The sequence below is a fragment of the Pelodiscus sinensis genome, chromosome 19 (assembly GCF_049634645.1).
Source record: "Pelodiscus sinensis isolate JC-2024 chromosome 19, ASM4963464v1, whole genome shotgun sequence".
NCBI classification, from domain to species: domain Eukaryota; kingdom Metazoa; phylum Chordata; order Testudines; family Trionychidae; genus Pelodiscus; species Pelodiscus sinensis.
Window position 1 is genome coordinate 2,853,403 of NC_134729.1, and position 21,059 is coordinate 2,874,461.

General features: G+C 70.8%; 2 protein-coding genes across 3 annotated transcripts in view; both read right to left on the reverse strand.

Moving 5' to 3' along the window:
- Positions 1-6: 6 nt before the first annotated feature.
- LOC142818923 (uncharacterized) lies at positions 7-11,347 on the reverse strand. The gene is made up of 7 exons (XM_075901786.1): positions 11,326-11,347; positions 4,614-4,722; positions 3,814-3,992; positions 3,578-3,665; positions 1,913-2,459; positions 1,132-1,290; positions 7-714 (listed from the first exon to the last, which is right to left on the reverse strand). Exons 5-7 carry the CDS (start codon positions 2,441-2,443, stop codon positions 79-81), a joined length of 1,326 nt encoding a protein of 441 aa, XP_075757901.1. The 5' UTR covers positions 2,444-2,459; positions 3,578-3,665; positions 3,814-3,992; positions 4,614-4,722; positions 11,326-11,347; the 3' UTR covers positions 7-78.
- A 2,823-nt stretch (positions 11,348-14,170) lies between these two features.
- The window catches only part of GLI1 (GLI family zinc finger 1), a 35,353-nt gene continuing 28,464 nt past the window's right edge, over positions 14,171-21,059 (reverse strand). For both annotated transcript variants that reach the window (XM_075901789.1, XM_075901790.1), the window contains 3 exons: positions 18,619-18,867; positions 18,159-18,441; positions 14,171-17,353 (listed from right to left, as the gene is read on the reverse strand). In XM_075901789.1, coding sequence (XP_075757904.1) covers positions 15,165-17,353; positions 18,159-18,441; positions 18,619-18,867 — 2,721 coding nt within the window. In that variant the 3' untranslated portion in view covers positions 14,171-15,164. The remainder of the gene's footprint in view (positions 17,354-18,158; positions 18,442-18,618; positions 18,868-21,059) is intronic.

Here is a 21,059-nt window from a genome sequence, read left to right on the forward strand (position 1 = left end):
GGGGCCCCACACAGGGGATGCCCCCCACACCGTGCACCACTGCCCTGCCAGGCCCCTTTGGCTGCAGGCTAACTCCCCTCATTGCCTGGCCGTGCTGGAGGTGGGCAGAGGCCCAGGGGAGATGCCCCATTGGCTGGGGCTGCCTGTGCCCTCTCCCTGGTCCCCCACCCCCCGTAGCCTCTGGGCCTGCTGGCAGAGCTGTGGGATGTGCCCCGTCACCCTGGGTTCCAGACAGATGGGGGAGTCACAGGGGGTGGGAGGTGGAGTCTTCCTGATGTCCTGGTGCCCACAGGGGGTAGGTGTCTGGGGGGCCCTGGAGCAGGAGCAGTTAGAGGGTGGGGGTCTCCCTGCAGGGGGCAGGGCTGGGGACTGGAATCTTCCCCTGCAGTTTGGGGGCCAAAGTCTCCCCATTGAGGGCAGGGGCCGGGGTCTCCCCCTGGAGGCTAGGGGGCAGGGTGCTGTCCTGGTGACAGGGGGCGGGGGTCCCCTCAGGGGTGGGGGCCGGGGGGTCCCCGGAGGGGGCGGGGGCGCCCCAGGGCCGGCAGCCCTGGCGATGGTTGACGTGCTGCGAGTAGGAGCCGGAGTGGGAGAAGCGGCGGGCGCAGCGGGCGCACTGGAAGGGGCGCTCGCCTGAGTGCAGCCGGGCGTGTTCGGCCAGGTGGTGCTTGTGCTTGAAGGCCTTGGCGCAGAGCGGGCAGCGGTGCGGGCGCCTCCCTGTGGGGACGGGCACCTCAGCGCGATGCCCCTTGGCCTGCCCCGGCCCCTGCTGGGTCCCCCCTGCCCCCCTTCTACCCTCCCCCTTGGCCTGCCCCGGCTCTTCCCACCCCCCGCCCCTGCTGGGGTCCCCCTGCTCCCCTTCTACCCTCCCCCTTGGCCTGCCCCGGCTCCCCCCACCCCTGCCCCCCTTCTACCCTCCCCCTTCGCCTGCCCCCGCCCCTGCTGGGGTCCCCCCTGCCCCCCTTCTACCCTCCCCCTTCGCCTGCCCCGGCACCCGCCATTCCCTGCCCCCTCCCCCTTTGCCCTCTCCCACCGCTGGGATCCCCCCATTACCTGCCTCCCTGCTAGGATCCCCCTTCACCCTGCCCCTGGGCCCCTACTGGGCTCCCCCACCCCCACTGCCCCCCTACTCACCCGTGTGCTCGTACTGGTGCCGCAGCAGGGAGCTGCTCTTGCGGAAGGTTTTGGGCAGAGTTCACACAGATACAGCCCCTCGGGTGTCCTCCGCAGCCGCCTCCGGCCCCCCGGCTCCCCGCCCGCCTGCAGGGGGGGCCGCCCTGCCCCACTGGCCGCCTGGGGGCGTCAACGGGGCTGTCAGTGGGGCCCCTGGACAGAGCAGCCACCAGCTCCTCTGTCCCCGAGCCCAACCGGGGAACAGTGCATCTGCCAGCAACGCCCCCCCCCAGCCCCTCGCTCCCACCCCGCAGCCCCTGCCCCCCCAGCCCTGCCCTGCCCCTCGCTCCTACCCCGCAGCCCCGGCCCCTCCAGCTCTGCCCTGCCCCTCGGCCCCCCCAGCCCTGCCTTGCCCCTCGCTCCTGCCCCACAGCCCCTGCCCCCCCCAGCCCTGCCCTGCCCCTCGCTCCCGCCCCACAGCCCCTGCCCCCCCAGCCCTGCCCTGCCCCTCGCTCCTACCCCGCAGCCCCGGCCCCTGCAGCTCTGCCCTGCCCCTCGGCCCCCCCAGCCCTGCCTTGCCCCTCGCTCCTGCCCCACAGCCCCTGCCCCCCAGCCCTGCCTTGCCCCTCGCTCCTGCCCCACAGCCCCTGCCCCCCAGCCCTGCCTTGCCCCTCGCTCCTACCCCGCAGCCCCTGCCCCCCCAGCCCTGCCTTGCCCCTCGCTCCTGCCCCACAGCCCCTGCCCCCCAGCCCTGCCCCTCACTCCCACCCCGCAGCTCTTCTTTCGCAGGGCAGTTGCTCACCAGAGGCCCGTGACGCTCCCAGGGGCCCGCGGCCTGGGCTGGCTTCGGCGCCGCTCCGTACGGGTAGAGCAGGAGGGGCAGGAAGTGGGGGGCTGGCAGCGCGGGGGTGCCGTGCAGCCGAGGGACCCCGGCCGGGAGGAGGTGGCTGAGGGTGCTGGGCAGGACGGCTGGGAAGAGGGGGCAGAGGGGGGTGGGGGGGCAGAAGGGCTCGTAGCGGAGCTGGGGGGGCCGGGCCTCCTTCGCCGGCTTGGGCAGAGACAGGTCCAAGGGCTCTCCATCGGAGACCCCGGGTCCCTCCGTTCCCAGGCGGGGGGGCACAGAGGGGGCCGTGCCGTGCCGGGGCCGTGCAGGGGGCGGGTGTCTCTGCTGTAGGCCCCGTGCTCCCCCACGTGGCCCCCCCAGGGCCTGGCAGCCGCCGGGCGGCTCTGGCACGGAGCCGGGGCGCTGGGGGGGGGCAGCGGGCGGCGGTGGGCGCTGAGGTGGGAGCTGTAGGAGCCGGAGTGGGAGAAACGCTTCTGGCAGGCGGCGCATTCGTAGGGTTTCTCGCCTGGGGGGAGGAGACAGGACTCAGTGCCGGGGGTGGGGACAGACGCACGGACACGGGGGGGGGCGCACGGACATGGGGGAGCGCACAAGAGCTGGGTGAGAAAAAGAGGCGTGCTCGGAGGGCTCCTCTCCCCCCCGAAATCCCCACCCTTGTGCTGACCCTGAGTGCGGGGCCGTGGGGGGCAAGGGTTGTGGGGGGGCCCCCGGCACTGGGGGTGCACTGGCAGCAGTGTGGGTATTGGTGGGGTGGAGCAGAAGGGTGTCTGGGCCAGAGGGGATGGAACTCAGGAGGGCAGTGGGGAGGGGAACCGTGGGGGGCGGGAGCAGGGGGGAGTCAGGGCTGTGGGGACAGTGGGGAAGGGAGCCATGGAGGGCAGGAGCAGGGGGGAGTCAGGGTGGGGGGGCAGTAGGGAGGGGAGGGGAGCCATGGGGGGCGGGAGCAGGGAGGTGTTGGGGGGGCAGTGGGGAGGGGAGCCATGGGGGGCGGGAGCAGGGGGGAAGTTGGGGGGGTGGGGAGGGGAGCCATGGGGGGGGCAGGGAGGTGTTGGGGGGCAGTGGGGAGGGGAGCCATGGGGGGCGGGAGCAGGGGGGAGTTGGGGGGAAGTAGGGAGGGAGGGGAGCCATGGGGGGTGGGAGCAGGGGGGAGTTGGGGGGGAAGTAGGGAGGGGAGGGGAGCCATGGGGGGCGGGAGCAGGGGGGAGTTGGGGGGGTGGGGAGGGGAGCCATGGGGGGCGGGAGCAGGAGGGAGTTGGGGGGGCAGTGGGGAGGGGAGCCATGGGGGGCGGGAGCAGGGGGGAGTCGGGGGGAAGTAGGGAGGGGAGGGGAGCCATGGGGGGGCGGGAGCAGGGGGAAGTCGGGGGGGAAGTAGGGAGGGGAGGGGAGCCATGGGGGGCGGGAGCAGGGGGAAGTCAGGGGGAAGTAGGGAGGGGAGGGGAGGGAGCCATGGGGGGCGGGAGCAGGGGGAAGTCGGGGGGGGAAGTAGGGAGGGGAGGGGAGGGGAGCCATGGGGGGTGGGAGCAGGGGGAAGTCGGGGGGGAAGTCGGGGGGAGGGGAGCCATGGGGGGCGGGGAGCCATGGGGGGCGGGAGCAGGGGGTCCAGGCCAGGGAGGGGTGTCTCACCGCTGTGGATTCGCTCGTGCTCCTGCAGGTGATGTTTGTGTTTGAAGCCCTTCCCGCAGGCCGGGCACCTGAACCGGCGCGTCTCCTCCTGCCCCACAGAAACCCCCAGCATAAGGGGCTGGACAAGCCCCGCCCCCCACCTCCAGCCCCCCACTTCCCTGGGCTCCCTCTGCCCCCGCGCCTCAGGCTCGGCCTCCCCCACCTCTCCTGGGCCGCCCCCGCAGGCTGGGCCGTACCTGGCTGGGTGCGGGGCGGGCGGGGGGCCGGCAGTGTGTGGCCACGTGGGGGCTGAGCCGGGCCCCCTGGCGATGGAGCTGGGCACACGGGCTCAGGCAGGCGAAGCCACAAGAGCCGCACCTGCAGGGCGGGGCAGCCGGCCACCACGCGGGCGCTTCGGGGGGCTCCGGTGTCTGACCTGGGGAGAAAGAGCAGTGTCGCCCGCCACAGCCCCCCGACCCAGCATGCCCCTCAGTTCCCTCCTCAGGAGTGAGGGGCACTGGCAGGGCTGGGGGGGATCAGGGCTGGGCGGGCAGGGGCTGTGGGGCGGGAGTGAGGGGCACTGGCAGGGCTGGGGGGGGCAGGGGCTGTGGGGCAGGAGTGAGGGGCACTGGCAGGGCTGGGGGGGCAGGGGCTGTGGGGCAGGAGTGAGGGGCACTGGCAGGGCTGGGGGCAGGGCTGGGCTGGCAGGGGCTGTGGGGTGGGAGTGAAGGGCAGGGCCATGGGGCAGGGGTGAGGGGCACTGGCAGGGCTGGGCTGGCAGAGGCTGTGGGGCGGGAGTGAGGGGCACTGGCAGGGCAGGGGGGGCTGGGCTGGCAGGGGCTGTGGGGCGGGAGTGAGGGGCACCGGCAGGGCAGGGGGGGCTGGGCTGGCAGGGGCTGTGGGGCGGGAGTGAAGGGCAGGGCCATGGGGCAGGGGTGAGGGGCACTGGCAGGGCTGGGGGGGCAGGTGCTGTGGGGCGGGAGTGAGGGGCACCGGCAGGGTGGGGGGGGGCCCAGGGGCGGGCCGGGCGCCGGAGGGCTTCGCTGCTGCGACTCACTGCGGTGGGGCTCCGGGTGGCTGCGTATCTGCTGCATTTGGCTCCGGGTGCCCCCTGGACTCCGGGCGCGGGCGGGGGGAGGCCGTGGGCCCGGGGCTCTGGCTCAAAGCTGCAGCAGGAAGGAGGGGAGCGGGTCAGGGGTGGGGAGAGAACTCGGGGAACCCCCCAGGGCCTGCGCCCCGAAACCACCCAGCCCCCAACATCGCCCGCCCGGCTCTGCGGCTCCAGCCCGCCCAGGGCAGGTCCTGGGGGAACCGGCTCCCCACCCATGGCCCAGCAGAGCAGGCAGCCTGGGTGGAGCTGCCCTTGCACATCCGGCCCCTGCCTCAGCCGGGCGCTGCAGCAGCAAGTGTGAAAACACCCAAGGCCCCGGCTCAGGCCCTGCACCGAGGCCAAGCAGCCACAGGGCCGGGACTCAGCCCCACCCGGGTGCCGCCTGGGCCCAGCCAGGGGTGTGGTCTCCCTGCCCGCTGGCCCCACAGGGTCGTGGGGGCTCCGGGCCGCCCCTCCATCCCCATGTCCAGCTCCGAGAGCCCTCCCAGGGCCGGGGCGAGAAGCAGCTGGAGGGGCCCTGGCTGGGAACCCCGGGAATTCCCTGGCCGGGGGCCGTCAGCCTTGGGGGTTCTGCTCCACCCCTCGGGCACCATGCCAGGGCCTGGGGCACCGGCGAGCGCACGCCCCCAGGATAGGGCCGGGCACCGCAGCAGGGGAGAGAAAGCCGGGTCTGCCAGGGTCAGTCCGGTCCCGCAGTGCAGACAGACTCGCAGCGCCCCGGCCCCCCTTCCCGTGCACGCTCGCCCCTCGTGACACACGCGCGCGTGCGCTGCGCCCTCGCTGGGGCCCGGAGATCCCGCCGCGGTGCGCAGACCCCCACGGATCAGCAGCCGTGCGGCCTGAAACGGCCCCTTTCCCCAGCTACCCGGGAGCTCCAGCCCCACGCAGGGAGACCCCCAGGGCCAGGAGAGGGGGCCTGAGCTCACTAGAGGGGGGCCTGGGGGCTGCTCGCCGGGACAGGGGCAGGAGCGGGCAAGGCCTGTTCTGTTCTGAGCCAGAGTCACCGTAGAGGAGACCCACAGGCGGGGGTGGGGAGAATGAAGTCTGGAAACTCCCTGGGGGGCAGCCAGGCAGGGAGCGTGGGGGGCAGGAAGGCAGCTGGGGGTGGAGTTAGCAGAGTTAGCCACACCCCCTCGCCAGCACATGCTCCGCCCCCTCACCCAGCCTGGGCACTGCCACTGCACCGGCCACCCGTAGCATGCGCAGGCATCGGGGCAGATGGAAGGGGGCCAAGGGGGCTGTGGGGCAGGAGTGAGGGGCGCAGCAGGGCTGGGGGGCCAGGACTGGACCAAGGGGGCTGTGGGGCGGGAGTGAGGGGCGCAGCAGGGCTGGGGGGCTGGGCCAAGGGGGCTGTGGGGCGGGAGTGAGGGGCGCAGCAGGGCTGGGGGGCTGGGCCAAGGGGGCTGTGGGGCGGGAGTGAGGGGCGCAGCAGGGCTGGGGGGCTGGGCCAAGGGGGCTGTGGGGCGGGAGTGAGGGGCGCAGCAGGGCTGGGGGGCCCGGGCTGGGCCAGTCCTTGCCCTTTGGGTTCTTTGCATCTGGATCCCAGCAGAGCCCCAAGTTGGCCGGGGGGGCTGAGGGCAGGTGCCAGGGGGGGCTGAGGGCAGGTGGGTCCAAGCCCCCATTCCTAGGTCCTCAGCTGGAGCCGTGAGGGCAGCGCCCCCGGCTGGCAGGCCACCCCCCGCCATTTCCTCCCCCCCTCGCTGACTCAGTTTCCTCCCCAGCCCCGTCCCGGAGAGCCCGCCCGGGGTGGGCGGCCGGGGGCCTCTGAGCGCCGGGGAGATCCCCAGGGCCCGTGGGTTCCCAGGCCTGGCCCGTGAGGCAGCCGGGGCAGGGGGAGGGGGGATCCCCGCCCCACGTCAGTGCCAGGGGAGGGGGGATCAGGCCGACTCGTGCCCTGGGGCGGAGGGCGAACAGGCCGACCCTGCAGCCCACTCTGGTCGCTCAGGCAACCATGGCCGGGGGGGGGGAGTGAGGGTACATATCCCCCTGAGCCCCTGAGCCTGGGCGCTGCCTGCCCCGCGGGGGGGGGGGGGCGGTTAGGGGCTTTCTGGTGCCCCCAGGCCGGGCAGCCAGAGCTGGAGGGGAGCCCAGAGCCAGAGCCAGGGGATGTCCTGGTCCGGCCCTGGGGGCCCAGCTATGGAGCGGGGCCTCGCAGGGTTGGTCCCAGCCACCGGCCCCTAGGCCTGCGGCTCCGGCTCTCCCAGCAATGGGGGGGGCACGTGAGGAGCAGCTGGGGGGGACTGGGATGGGCACAGCATGAGGGAGGAGCTGGAGAAGGGGAGGAGACACAGGGTCCAGCAGCCGCACAATCAGTCACCCACACACTGAGGCACAATCACACACACACAATCACACCCCTCCTAATGCACAATCACACATGCACAGCCACACACACACAGTCACACCCCTCCTAATGCACAATCACACATGCACAATCACACACACACAATCACACCCCTCCTAATGCACAATCACACATGCACAGTCACACACACTCAATGCACAGTAATACACAGTCACATCCATGCGTGCACACACACCGATGCACAACAAACTCTCACAGTCACACACTGATGCACAATCACACACGTGCCGCCACACATGCACACACTGGTGCACAATCACGCACACAGTCCCTAGTGCAGTCACACTCAGCCCCCTACTGACACACTACCGCACGCTCTGCAAGGTTCCTCCTTCCCCCCTCCCCAAACTCTGCTGAGTGCCACACTGACATGATGTCATAGGCTCCGTGCTGATGACATCGCGCCACTATGGAAACAGCCATGATGTCATGGACTCCACCTGGTGCCCAGGGGCAGGGGAAACTGAGTCAGCTCATGGGCCGGAGCAAACAGCCCAGCAATGCACACCGAGCTGAGGGGGTGGGGAGAGGCCAGAGCGGGCCGGTGGTTTCACACTCTTGCATGGGGCCGGGGGAGGGGGGGAAATCAAAGGCGGCCGTCAAACCAAGGGACCCACCCAGCTCTCCGGCTCAACCACAGCCAGTCCTGCCGGGCCCCCAACTCCCGCCCCCCAGCCCTGCCGGCCCCCCAACTCCCGCCCCCCCAGCCCTGCCGGGCCCCCAACTCCCGCCCCGCAGCTCCTGCCGGCCCAGCCCTGGGCTCCCCCAGCCCTGCCGGCTCCCCAACTCCCGCCCCCCCAGCCCTGCCGGGCCCCCAACTCCCGCCCCGCAGCCCTGCCGGCCCCCCAACTCCCGCCCCCCAGCCCTGCCGGCCCCCCAACTCCCGCCCCGCAGCCCCTGCCGGCCCCCCAACTCCCGCCCCGCAGCCCTGCCGGCCCCCCAACTCCCGCCCCCCAGCCCTGCCGGCCCCCCCAACTCCCGCCCCGCAGCCCCTGCCGGCCCCCCAACTCCCGCCCCGCAGCCCTGCCGGCCCCCCAACTCCCGCCCCCCAGCACTGCCGGCTCCCCAACTCCCGCCCCGCAGCCCCTGCCGGCCCAGCCCTGCCCTCCAGCCCTACCGGGCCCCCAACTCCCGCCCCACAGCCCCTGCCAGCCCAGCCCTGGGCTTCCCCAGCCCTGCCGGCCCCCAACTCCCGCCCCACAGCCCCTGCCGGCCCAGCCCTGCCCTCCAGCCCTGCTGGCCCCCCAACTCCCGCCCCGCAGCCCCTGCCGGCCCAGCCCTGCCCTCCAGCCCTGCTGGCCCCCCAACTCCCGCCCCGCAGCCCCTGCCAGCCCAGCCCTGGGCTTCCCCAGCCCTGCCGGGCCCCCAACTCCCGCCCCGCAGCCCCTGCCGGCCCAGCCCTGGGCTTCCCCAGCCCTGCCGGCCCCCAACTCCCGCCCCACAGCCCCTGCCGGCCCAGCCCTGCCCTCCAGCCCTGCCGGGCCCCCAACTCCCGCCCCGCAGCCCCTGCCGGCCCAGCCCTGGGCTTCCCCAGCCCTGCCGGCCCCCAACTCCCACCCCGCAGCCCCTGCCAGCCCAGCCCTGCCCTCCAGCCCTACCGGGCCCCAACTCCCACCCCACAGCCCCTGCCAGCCCAGGCCCAGGGGGCAGCATGTGCTGGGGGCAGTGCACGGTGGGCAAAGCCCAGCCAGGCTGCCCCTGCCCCAAGGACACAGGGAGACCACATCCCCATTGGCCGTCAAGCCAGGGCGTTGCCCGACCTGTAGCTCAGCCCCAGCTCTGGGGACAGGAAGGGAGCCCAGGGGGGACCCTGTGTCCCTCCCTCCCCAGGCCCCCTGGGTCCTGCTGCCAGGGCTCCCAGAGCCCTTACCGCAGGGCCCTGCACGAGTCCTGCTGCCCTCCAGAGCCAGATGCCTGGGGCAACCGCGTAGCCGGGCTCCTGGGCACGGAGCCTGGCCTGCCAGCCCCGCCCGACCAGGTGCCTTTGAAGATGGGTGCGGGGTGGTTCCTGCTCCAGGCAGGTACCAGCCGAGATACCGGCCGCAGCCTCCGCACCTGGGAGATTAACAGCCCAGCCCCATCCATCAGCGCAGGCCGGGCACCCCCAGCTTCGTGTGCCAGGGCCCCTTTTCCCCCCGCCAGGCCGCCACGGGGACTGAGCAGCATGTTAAATGTCACGCAAGAAACGAGTGGGGCTGGCCCTGGTCTGGGTCTGTCCCCAGCTCTGTCCCTGACTCGCTGTGTGACCCCTTTCTGTGCCTCAGTTTCCCTACGTGTAGGGGGCCAGCAGGGTGGGGCTGGGAGGCGGCGGCTGCAGTGAGCTCTAATGGCCCAGCCACTGCACAAACCCCAAGTCCCAGTCAGAACCCTCGGAACGCCTGGGGGCAGGAGCTGGGTCCCACTATGCTGCCCTGCCTCCGCCCCACCTGCAAGGGGGTGAGCAGCTGGTTACCCCTGGACCCAGGGACGGGAACTCACACCTGGATCAGGTCCCACCCCCCCTGCCAGGAAACTCCCAGCAAACAGCAACTGCCGAGGAGTGCACGGATAGCTGCCTGACATGCCTTGCACAGCCGCCTGACACGTCTCGCACACCATGCACAATCCTGACACAGCCACCTAACCTGCCTTGCACAGCCGCCTGACACGCCTCACACACCATGCACAGCTCTGACATGCCTCGCACACCATGCACAGCTCTGACATGCCTCGCACAACTGCCTGACACGCCTCGCACACCATGTGGAGCCTTGCACAGCTGCCTGACACTCCTCGCACACCATGCACAGCCCTGACACGCCTTGCACAGCCACCTGACCTGCCTCACACACCATGCACAGCCCTGACACACCTCACACAGCTGCCTGACCTGCCTCGCACAATTGCCTGATACACCTAGCACAACTGCATAACATGCCTCGCACACCATGCATAGCCCTGACACGCCTCACACAACTGCTTGACACGCCTCGCAAACCATGCACAGCCCTGACATGCCTCGCACAGTTTCTTGACACGCCTCGCACAACTGCCTGACACACACCATGCACAACCCTGCCACACTCACTAGGCACAACCCTGAGGTGCACACACCACACAACTCTGCCACGCACACCCCTTGCACAACTGCACGACACACACCTGCCTCCCTCCCAAACAGGCACCTGTCGGGGACCCCCCCCACTCCGCGACTGACCCCCCCCCGCCCGCGCCCCACAGCAGCGGCGACCGCCCCCTGGAACGGCGAACCCGACTCTGCGCTAATGAGTTTCCTAATTAACAAACACAATCAGCAAACCCCCCCCCCCCCCGTCCAGCCCTCCGGTGCCCCGCTCCCCCGAGCCCCGCCCGGTCCCTCACCGCGTCTCCTGCGCTGCCCGCGGCGCTCACGGAGCGAGGTGCGGAGCCGCCGCGGAGTGCGGGGCGCCCCGGGCCGCTGCCCTGACCCGCCCCGACGGCGGGGGGCGGGGCTGGGCGGGGAGGGAGCAGCCGGGGGTGTCCCGTGGGGGGCAGGCAGTGGGGGGAGGGGCTGGGGCACGCCAAGGTGCAGGCAGCAGAGGAGGGGCTGGAGCACCCCAGGGTGCCGGCAGCTGGGGAAAAGGCTGGGGCACCCTAGGGTGCTGGTAGTGGGGAACGCCTGGGGCACCCAGGGGGCAGGAGCAGGGGCACCCCAGGGTGCCAGAGGGAGGGGCTGGGGCACCCCAGAGTGCCAGTCGGGGTCACCCTAGGGGTACAGGCAGCAGGTGAGGGGCTAAGGCACTCTAGGGGTACAGGCAGCAAGGGGAGGGACTGGGGCACCCTAGGGTGCAGGCAGTGGGGGATGAGGTTGGGAGTACACCAGAGTGGGGGGCCAGGGTGCAGGAAGTGGGGTGGGGTGCACCTCAGGCAGGGGCTGGGGGCCCCAGGGGTGCAGGCAGCAGGAGACAGGGGCGTCGCGGACCATGGCATGCGGGTGCAGCCCCTCCCCCCGTTAGCGGGATGGATGCGGTCCCAGCCGTTTCCTCCCTGGTTACTCACGTCTGGAGTCGGGCGCTGGGGAGAGGACCCAGCGCTCGGCAGGGCTGGGGGCTTGGGGCAGGTGAGGGCCAGACGGGGAGGCGGGTCGGCAAACCCCAGGGAGCCAGGGCCAGTTCCATGTGGGGCCTGGCTCCCGCAGGGGGGCTGCTGGCGGGGCCTGGTACCGGTCACCAGCCATTCCCATGGGGCCAGACCCTGACCCCCTCAGCCCCACCCCAGGCACCCCCCCCCGCTGGCGACATGACCAGCAGCTGCCGCTCGCCTCAGCCCGCTCACCCGGGAGTGGCCTCGCACGTGGCTTTCCACTGCACAGTGCAAAGATCTCACGTGCTGTAGAACAGGAAGGTCAGGTCCTGCGGCCCCTCGCCAGCGCAGTCCCCTGGCTGCTCCCGGAGCGCCTGGCAGGGCAGCCGTGCGGGGCCGAACGGGTTAATACACACGCGTGTGTGCTCACACGTGCACCCTCCCCCCGGGTTCCCCAGCCTTAGGGAGGTCGGAGGGTAAGAAATGAAGAGGGGGGGAAACTCCCCTCTTAGTGCTGGGCAGCTTGTTCTATGTCTGGGCCGGCACCGCCCCCGTGCCTCAGTTTCCTCCTGCAGTGGCGTGGAGGCAGGCCGGAGCTCCAGGCCCCGCCTGGCCTGCAACCCGCCTCGCTCACCGGGGCAGAGGGGTTCCCAGGCTCGGGAGTAGCGCACACCCGGGGGTGGTGACATCATGGCCAGAGCGATGACCTCATTGCCTCCTGTGACATCACAGCGGGAGCCCCAATTGCGCTCAGCTGGTAGCTCACCCAGAAGCCCCCCCAGGAGCTGCTCTCCCCACATGCAGCCCAGGGGCTGGGCGTGGGGGGAGGAAGGACCCCCCTGGGACTCAGGCTCTTCCTTCGGACAGTTTTTCCAACGGGGACTTTGGGTAACGCCTCCTCCGGCAGCACCCCTCACTTGGCCCCCTTTGCCCTCCTGCAGGTGGGGCCTGGCCCCACCCCACCCAGCCTGGGGAGGTCCCGGACGCCTGGGTTCTGTCCCTCCCTCTGCCGCTGGCTCCCCGGGTGACCCAGGGTGTGTGGCTCTGCTCTCTGGGGGACGGGATGGGGCTTTCCTGCCAGCCCCCTTCTTCCCCTTCCCCTTCCCCGGGGCCAGCTTCTCGGCAGAGCATCCTCCCACATCCAGTCCTAGAGCCCCCCCCCGCACCCCAGTTCAGAGTCCTCCCCCGGTGCCTTATCCTGGCCCTGTCCTAAATCCCCACCCCTGACCCCCTGACCCCATCCCCTCCCCAAGCCAGGGACAGAACCCAGGAGTCCTGGCTCCCACCCTCCCTGTGCTAACCACAGAAAGCATCATCGCTACCATCTGCTTTGCTCCACTCCCCGGCGTCCCGCTCGCTCCCCACATCCTGCCCCACAGCCGCGGGCCGGGACTGTGGGAGCAGCGAGGGCGAATTGCAGCTGCCGGGGCTGACTAATCCCCCGTCACAGCTTCCCGGGGGGGGGGGCACCGAGCTCAGCCCCCAAACCTCCCCGTCGGGCTCAAAAAAGCTCCCCCCCACCAATCCCAGATGGGGGGGCTGAGCTGGACAATCGTTTCCCCTTCTCCCCTGTCCCCCCGGGCCTGGGGAAGGAAACCCCCCAAAGGCTCCCCCAGCAAAGGGCTGCCCCCCACCCGGCACCCGGATCCGCAGGCTGAGCTGGGCCCTGGATAGAGGGGCTGGTGGGGGGGGGGTTGGCTCGTCTGAGCGGTGCCTTGGCTTGGATGGCTCTATGCAAAGGGGGGAGCAGCCTCCCGCCCGCCCTCCAATGGCCCCAGCTCCTCTCCTTGTGTCCCAGGGCCCCCCTAAGGCTGCCCCATGCCAAGTCGGCTTTGCTGCCCGAGGAAGGGGGGCAGGGAGAGGAGGCCGGAGCTGAAATCTGGGAGATTCTGGCCTGCGCCCCAGTGAGCACGTGCCCAGGGGCCGAGGGTCAGACCATGCTCCTCCGAGGGGCTGGGACCCAGCTGGGGAGGGGCCGGGATGGGGTTTATAAAGGGCCTGCCCCCTCCCCCGCTCCAAGTGCTCCAGAAGGGTATAGGGAGCCTGGCTGGGGGGGGGGGGGGATCTGCAGCAAGCCTCCCCCCTGCCCACATGGGGCACGCCAGGCACACCCCCCCACGCCAGCTGGGCCTGGGGCACACGCACCCCCCCACCGGGAGACACGCGTGTGCATGGACCCCCACATCACCCCACATGCCAGGGTGTCAGTGGGGCCACAAGGTGTGGGGCAGGGGTGGCTGTGGGGCTGCCCCTGGGACTCTAGCTGGCTGTTGCCAACACCCCTGAACGGAGACATGAGCTCCCTTCCCCCCACGGCCCTGTCTGCCCCAGAGGGTGCGTCCCTGCCTGTCCTTCAGCCCCCCAGGGACAGGGGTCGCTCCGTAGCTGCCCAGCCCGGGGCAGCAGGGTTGCAGCCAGGCCCAGCCCCCCCTGGCAGCAGCCCCGATGCCAGCGGGTTTGCCCAGCAAAGCCGGGGCCTGTCCGACAGCCATCACCCAGCAGAGCTCCACCTGCCCCAAGCCCCCAGGGCACCTCCCCATTGCGCTGGGGGCAGGCAGAGCCACAGTGGGGAGGCTTAGGGGTTAGCAACACGTCTGGCGTGGCCCCTCCCTCCTCCTGGGCCCTATATGCCGGGGATGTGGGATTCCCTCCTCCCCCCACTGAGACAGAGAATCTCCCCTCAAGTTTCCTCCTGACCCCGGCCCTGAAACCCAGCAACAGAGATCCTGGTTGGGGTCTGGGTGGCGCCCGGCCCGACGGGGCCGTGATCCCAGCGGGGGTGTGAGCAGCGCCCGGTATGGTGAGGCCCTGATCCTTTGTCTTCCAGCTGCTGTGGGAGCAGAGCTCAACAATGCGCCCGGAGGAATTTAGTGGGGAATTCTTAGGAGCTCCTGTTGGATTTGTTCGTTGCTAGCAAACCGACCGACCCAGCAAGGTACAGGGAGCCCCCTCCCCGAGACACACCACACACACTGCACAGAACCCCCCCCCCCACAGCCCGTCTAGCTAACCTCCTTCCCCGGCCGGCAGGGCAGCTGGGACGCGGCGGCCGCTCAGCCTGGACACAGACACAGAGACAGAGACGCCAGGTTTTTAGGCAAGTTCGGCTTTTTTTTTTTTTAATGAGTTTTCTTTGGTTTTTCAGTTTTAAGTTAAGGCCTTGCTGAGAGCCCCTCCCCCGCTGGGCCGGGGGGGTAGAGTGGGGGTGGATGAGACCGACCCTGGTCCTGAGACGGGGCAGCGGGGTGGGGGTGGGGGCTCTGGATGGGACATGTTGCATGTGACAGCAAACACGGCCCTGGTATGGGGGGAGCAGGCAGGGGGGACACAGGAGCCACCCCTCAGGGCCCCGCGCCAACCCAGGGCAGTGCCAGGGCGTTCAGTGGACTACGGATGCCACTTGGCCCTGTCCTAGAGGCTCCCCTACGCCAGTGCCTGGGGATCATGCAGCTGCCTCTGGGGTGGGGCGCAGCGGCTGTGTATAACGTGGGTCCCCTGTGCCTTGTGCCCTAGAAAGGCTCCAGGCCCCCTGGCCAGGCGATGGGGGTGGGGGTGAACGTATGCCAGGGTGGACCCCTAAGGGCGTTGGGAGGGAGGCTGCATGTTTGATGAAGGCCGATCGCTTAGGCCCCTCCCTTCCACAGGCCCCGTCGCCCAGCGGAGTCCGGAGGCAGCCCGGAGGGTGGGGGGGGGGGGCGCAAAGGACTCCAGCTACCTAAGGCTGGCTGAGCTGCACCGCCCTGCCCAGGGCACATGCGGCCAGAGAGGAGGGGGGCCACAGGGGCAGATCCCTGCGGGGGGCAGAGGCTGGTTCCATACGGACAAGGACCATCAGAGTCCCTGGAGGGAGGGACAGGTGGACGGACGGACGGGAGGGTGGACGATGGCAGGGAGGGTGGCCAGAGGGACGGCTGGATACCAAAGCTGGGGCGTCCCATCCCCACGCTGGCTCCCAGACGGCCTGCCGGGCTGTCCCTCCGCAGAGGCCCCAGGCAGCAGGTGTTGGACACTGGCCAGCCCGGGACCCCTTCTCCCCGCTTTGGGGCGCCCCGTCGAGGGGGAAGGGCGCAGGGCCCGCCGGGGCGAACGCCTCACGAGAGGGTGTTGAGGAAATGGCTCTCCCCGGCCAGCGAGCTCAGCATGGAGCTCATGTCCCCGACGGCCATGTTGGGGGGCCCGTGGGGGGGCAGCTGGGTGGGGCTCAGGGACGGGGGCTCCGGCTCGTCCAGGATGGCCACGAAGTCCAGGTGCGTGTTCTCCAGGTCCAGCGAGTCCAGGCTGTTGGAGACCTGCCCCTCCGGCGCCAGGTAGGAGAAGGAGTCGGGCCTGAGGCCCTCCAGGCCGGGGGCGTACGGCCTGCCGGGATCCTGGGCCCCGCAGTTGGCTGGCGGGGGCCCCTGGGGGCCCTTCCCCGGGTAGTACAGCATGGCAGCCTCGGGCGGGGCGTGGAGGGGGGGCAGCCGCAGCAGCCTGCCGGGACTGGTCTCGGGGGGCTCGCAGGGGGGGCTGGGCTGGCTGGGGCTGCTCAGGTAGCCCCGGCTGTTCTGCCTGCTCAGGGGCTTGGCCCCCGTGGGTGGGTGCGGCACCAGCTCGGGGGCATATCCCGGGCTGGCCAGGGCCTGGCTCTCGGGGGGACCCAGGGGGTGCCCTGGCTTGGCTGGGTAGCCAGCGTACTTGGGGCTGAGGTACGACTGGGGCGCCGGGGGGTGCCGCAGGGGCTGGCTGTGCCCGGGCAGCCCGCCCAGCCCCATCATGGCCTCCCCGGCTTTCGGCGGGGGCTGGGGCTGCTCCCCCCACATCAGCGCCTGCTGCGACTGCACGTAATTCCGCACCATCAGCTCCTTGACCTGCAGCATGGGGATGTGGGGCCGCTGGCCCGGCGGGGCTTGGGGCCCCACGGCAAAGCAGGAGCCCTGCTGGGGCTCGGCCTGGTACCCGTCGCCGGGCGCTGCCCCCATGGCCCTGGGCGGGCCGAACGGGGCTGCTGGCGGCTGCAGGGCGGCTGCCGGGAGCGCCCCGTTCTGGCAGGGGGCGGGCACTGGCGCCTGGAACCGCTGCTCGGCTTTGATTGGCAGCTGGCTGAGCTCACCCGCCTGCTGCCCGCCGGCGAACTGGCACATGCCCATGTGCTTGGGCTGCGGCTCGCAGGCGCCGGGAGCCGGGTACTGGTGGTGGCAATGCCGGCCGGCCATCGCGCCGGGCACCATGGGGTTCATCTCCAGGCTCCCTGGGGCGGCCTCCTCCCAGGGTGCTGGGAGGCCGGCGTCTGGTGGGCACATGCCCTGGAACGGTTGGTTCACCTGGCACTGGGGGAGAGAGTAACTGGGCAGCGCCAGGCCCCCCTCCAGTTCCCGGTGAGCAGCTGGGCTCAGCTGCATGCCCCCCATGGTCCTGTGGGCACCGCCGTAGGTGGGCTCAGCCTGCAGCTCCATGCCCGGCCCCTGGCACGGGATGCCTTGCTCAGGGTAGCCCAGGTACGGCTCCATCTCCAGCAGGCCAGCCGGGCCGGGCCGCTCCAGGCTCATGCTCTCCAGGAAGGCGTTCTCGCTGATGCTGGGCGGGCGCGGGGCGAAGAGGTGGCCCTGCAAGCGGGCGTCGGCGCCCCGGAGGGGCTGCCGGCCGGCCCTGCCCGCGGCCGCCGCGCTCACGTTGCCCACGCTCTTGAAGCGCGGCACCCTGGGCGCGGCGGGCGGGGCGGCTCCCGGGCGGGCGGGGTCGCTGGCTCGCCGGGCGCCGTTCCCGGGCGCCAGGTGCAGGGGGAGGCCGTAGCCGGGGCACTCGTTGGCGCTGTGCCGCCGCAGCGCGCCGTTGGCCAGGAAGGAGGGCCCGGCGGGGCCCAGGGAGTCCCCAGGGCAGCCCGTCCTGCCGCTCAGGGCCGCCCGCTCCGTGCTGGGCAGCGGGGTGGGCGGGGGGCCGCCGGTGGCCGCGGCGTACTTGGCCTTCAGGTGGTACTGCTGGGCGGGCGTCAGGCCCGGCAGCCCCCCGCCGTGGCTGGCCGTGCTGGCCTGCCGGGAGGCGTCGGGAGAGACGGGGGCGTAGCCGTCGGCCAGGCCCAGGCTGCTGGCGAGGCCCCCCGGCCCCTCGGCGGCCCGGGGGTACGGCGAGGCCAGCGAGGAGCGGCGGCTGACGGTGTAGGCCGAGCTGACGGTGCTGGTGGTGCTGCCGCGGCGCTCGCCCAGCGGAGGCAGGGAGGCCAGGTCGCTGGTGGAGAGCTCCAGGACGCGGCGGTGGGAGGCCGTGGGGGGCGGGCTGCACAGGCCGGGCATCTCCCCAGGGGGGCCTGCAAAGGGGGGGTTACTGCACGGGTGGGAGGGGGCATCTCCCTGGCAGGGGGTGGCTGGGAGTGGCAGCGTGGGGGGGGTGTGTGTCCAAGAGGCTGTTCAGGATCGATTCTTGGTTTGTAGCTGAGCTGGCTCCTTTAATCCCCAGGGCAGGGGGCTGAACCCCTGTGCCCTGGGGCCAGTCCCAGCTCAGAGACCCCTAGAGCCCCTCTGAGAGCCTGGAACCACCTCCTGCATCCCCCTACCCTGCCAGATGCACAAGCCCCAGCGCCCGCCTGGCCCCACTCAGTGGAACCTCTCTGAGGCTAGGATGCGGCCACCTCTGGGGGGTGGCATGGCAGCGGTTTAGACAGGGATCCTTCACCCGGACCTGAGATTCAGCCACCTCTGGGGTGGAGCAGGCAGCTGTTTACACAGGGATCCCTCGTCCAGGCCCGAGATGCGTCCACCTCTGGGGTGGAGCAGGCAGCTGTTTACACAGGGATCTCTCGTCCAGGCCCGAGATGCAGCAGCGTCTGGGGCCGGGGGCAGAGGAGGATTGTATCCCTGTGGCAGGGGAGTGGGGAGGGAGATGCGGGGAGCAGAGCAGTTACCAAGCCCTGGGGGTCTTGGCCCAAGGGCTCTGTTTTTTGCCCGGTAAGACCGGACCATTAGGAGCACAGCGCCCCCTGGTGCCACGCGAGGGCACTGGGGCCAACACAGACTGCAGGGGGGGGGACACAGAGTACCCCTGCTGAGCCCCCTGCCCCAACCCCTCCTTCCCACCCAGGGAGGCCTCCGGGCCCTGCCCAGCCCAGGGCTCACCGCTGCTGCCGGGGATGGCTGGCAGTGTCAGGCCTTTGCCAGACAGGGGCTTCCTCAGCTGCCTGAGCTTGTCGATGCGGAGGCTCTCCAGGCGGCGCAGGGCGGCGAGCCCCGAGGCGCCCATGGGCTCCCCCGACGGGGCGTCCTCCAGCGTGGACAGGTCCTCGAAGCTGCCGCCCGGGTTGGCGTTCATCTCCACCCCGCTATCGTTGTTGTTGGCGCTGCCCAGGGGCGAGCGCTCGCTGCTGCAGGACGACTGCCCGCCCGGACTGGGCTGGGGCTTCTGGGGAGACGGAAGGGGGAAGCCCCTCGTTAGCCACAGCCTCTGGGGTCGCCTCCCCGCACGGACCCCCAAACACTCCCCGCTCGGGCGGTGAGGAATCCCCTTCCGCCACAGCCCAGAGTCCGGCCCCACCGCAGGGCAGCCCAGAGCCCCTGTGCCCCCCACCCAGCTCCGTACCAAGGTGGCCTCGGGCACCATCAGCTTCCCCTCGGCCTTCCTGCCGTCGCTGGGGCAGCCCCCTTCCGTCTCCCGCTTCATGTCAGCGGGGCCCCCGGGGGCGGCCAGCGCCCGGCTCAGCAGCGCCTCGCCTCGGTGCTTCTTGGTGACGTGGGCGTCGGGGCCGTGCACCGTCTTGACGTGCTTGCGCAGGGAGCTGGGGTCCGTGTAGCGCTTGGTGCAGCCGGGGAGCTTGCAGACGTACGGCTTCTGTGTGGGGAGATGGGGGGTGAGGCCTGGCCCCGCGGTCACCTCCGGGCCTGGCGAGCTGCCCACTGGGCACCTGCCCACCTGGGGGAGCCTCGTGGCACAAGGGGATACATTTTGGAACCTCTGGAGGGGCTGACCGTGAGCTCCCGGGGTCTCTGCTCTGGGCCCAGTAGGCTTAGGCCAGGATGGGGCTCCAAAGCGCCACCTCATTCCCAAGCAATGATAATACCCCCCCCCTGGGGAGAGCCACCCCCGTGGGAGGTGGGGACAGCAAGGTCCAGTGGCAGGGAGTTCCACTGGCTCCTGTGCCTGGTGGGACATGGCTCTGTGCATGGCCTTTGAATTTGCTGCCTTTCTGCCCCGTGCAAGGGCCCCTTGCTCCTGGGCTGGCGGGGGGGGGGGGGGGGCAGACAGGGGTTTATAGGCCAGCTGTGCCCTCTGGGGGACCCGGCCCGGCCTGCTCTCTCTGCACAAGGGAGAGTTCCCAGACCCCGTCACGGAGCCACTCGCGCTCTGGGGGGGGGGGGGGAATCTCCCAGACTCCTTCACGGAGCCCCTCGTACTGGGGGGGGGGGTCATGCCTCCTTGGCAGGGGGCTGATGTGGGGTGCAACCTGTTGGCCTGGGGAAAGCAGGCTGTACCATGATGGAGCGGGGGTGGGAGTGTAACTCCTTGGCGTGGGAGTGGGGGGGGGGCAGGCTGTACCATTTCAAAGATGAGGAATGTACCTCATGGGGTAAGAGGTACCATGTCAGGTAAGGGATGTACCTCTTTGGAGTGGGGGGAGAACGGGCTGTACCATGCTGGGTGTGGCCATGGGTGTGGACCTCTTTGGAGTGGGAGGAGTGGGCTGTACCATGTTAGATGGCGGCATGTACCTCATTAAAGTGGGGTGAGTGGGTTGTACCATGTCATGTGTAGGGGTGTATCTCATGTACCATGTAGGGTGTGGGTGAGGGGTGTAACTCATTGGAGTGGAAGGCATGGGCTATACAATGTCAGGTACCTTGCTGGAGGTGGGGGGGAATGGGCTGTACCATGTAGTGTGGGATGTGTACCTTGTAGGAGTGGGGGAGCAGGGTGTGAGTGGGGGGAGCAGGTTGTACCATGTCAGGTGTGGGGATGTACCTCGTTGGAGTGTGGGAAGTGGGCGGTACCATGTCGGGTGAGGGGGGGAGCGGGTGGTTGGAGTTTGGGGAGCGGGCGGTACCATGTCGGGTGAGGGGGGGAGCGGGCGGTTGGAGTGTGGTGAGCAGGCGGTACCATGTCAGGTGAGGGGGGAAGCGGGCGGCTGGACTGTGGGGAGCGGGCGGGTACCATGTCAGGTGAGGGGGGGAGTGGGCGGTTGGAGTGTGGGGAGCAGGCGGTACCATGTCAGGTGAGGGGGGGAGCAGGCAATTGGAGTGTGGGGAGTGGGCGGTACCATGTCAGGTGAGGGGGGGAGTGGGCGGTACCATGTCGGGTGAGGGGGGGAGCGGGCGGTTGGAGTGTGAGGAGTGGGCGGTACCATGTCAGGTGAGGGGGGGAGTGGGCGGTACCATGTCGGGTGAGGGGGGGGAGCGGGCAGTTGGAGTGTGGGGAGTGGGCGGTACCATGTCAGGTGAGGGGGGAAGCGGGTGGTTGGACTGTGGGGAGCGGGTGGTACCATGTCAGGTGAGGGGGGGAGTGGGCGGTTGGAGTGTGGGGAGCAGGCGGTACCATGTCAGGTGAGGGGGGGAGTGGGCGGTTGGAGTGTGGGGAGCAGGCGGTACCATGTCAGGTGAGGGGGGGAGCGGGCGGTACCATGTCAGGTGAGGGGGGGAGCGGGCAATTGGAGTGTGGGGAGTGGGCGGTACCATGTCAGGTGAGGGGGGGAGTGGGCGGTACCATGTCGGGTGAGGGGGGGAGCGGGCGGTTGGAGTGTGGGGAGTGGGCGGTACCATGTCAGGTGAGGGGGGGAGTGGGCGGTACCATGTCGGGTGAGGGGGGGGAGCGGGCGGTTGGAGTGTGGGGAGTGGGCGGTACCATGTCAGGTGAGGGGGGAAGCGGGTGGTTGGACTGTGGGGAGCGGGTGGTACCATGTCAGGTGAGGGGGGGAGTGGGCGGTTGGAGTGTGGGGAGCAGGCGGTACCATGTCAGGTGAGGGGGGGAGCGGGCGGGACCATGTCGGGTGAGGGGGGGAGTGGGCGGTACCATGTCGGGTGCGGGGCTGT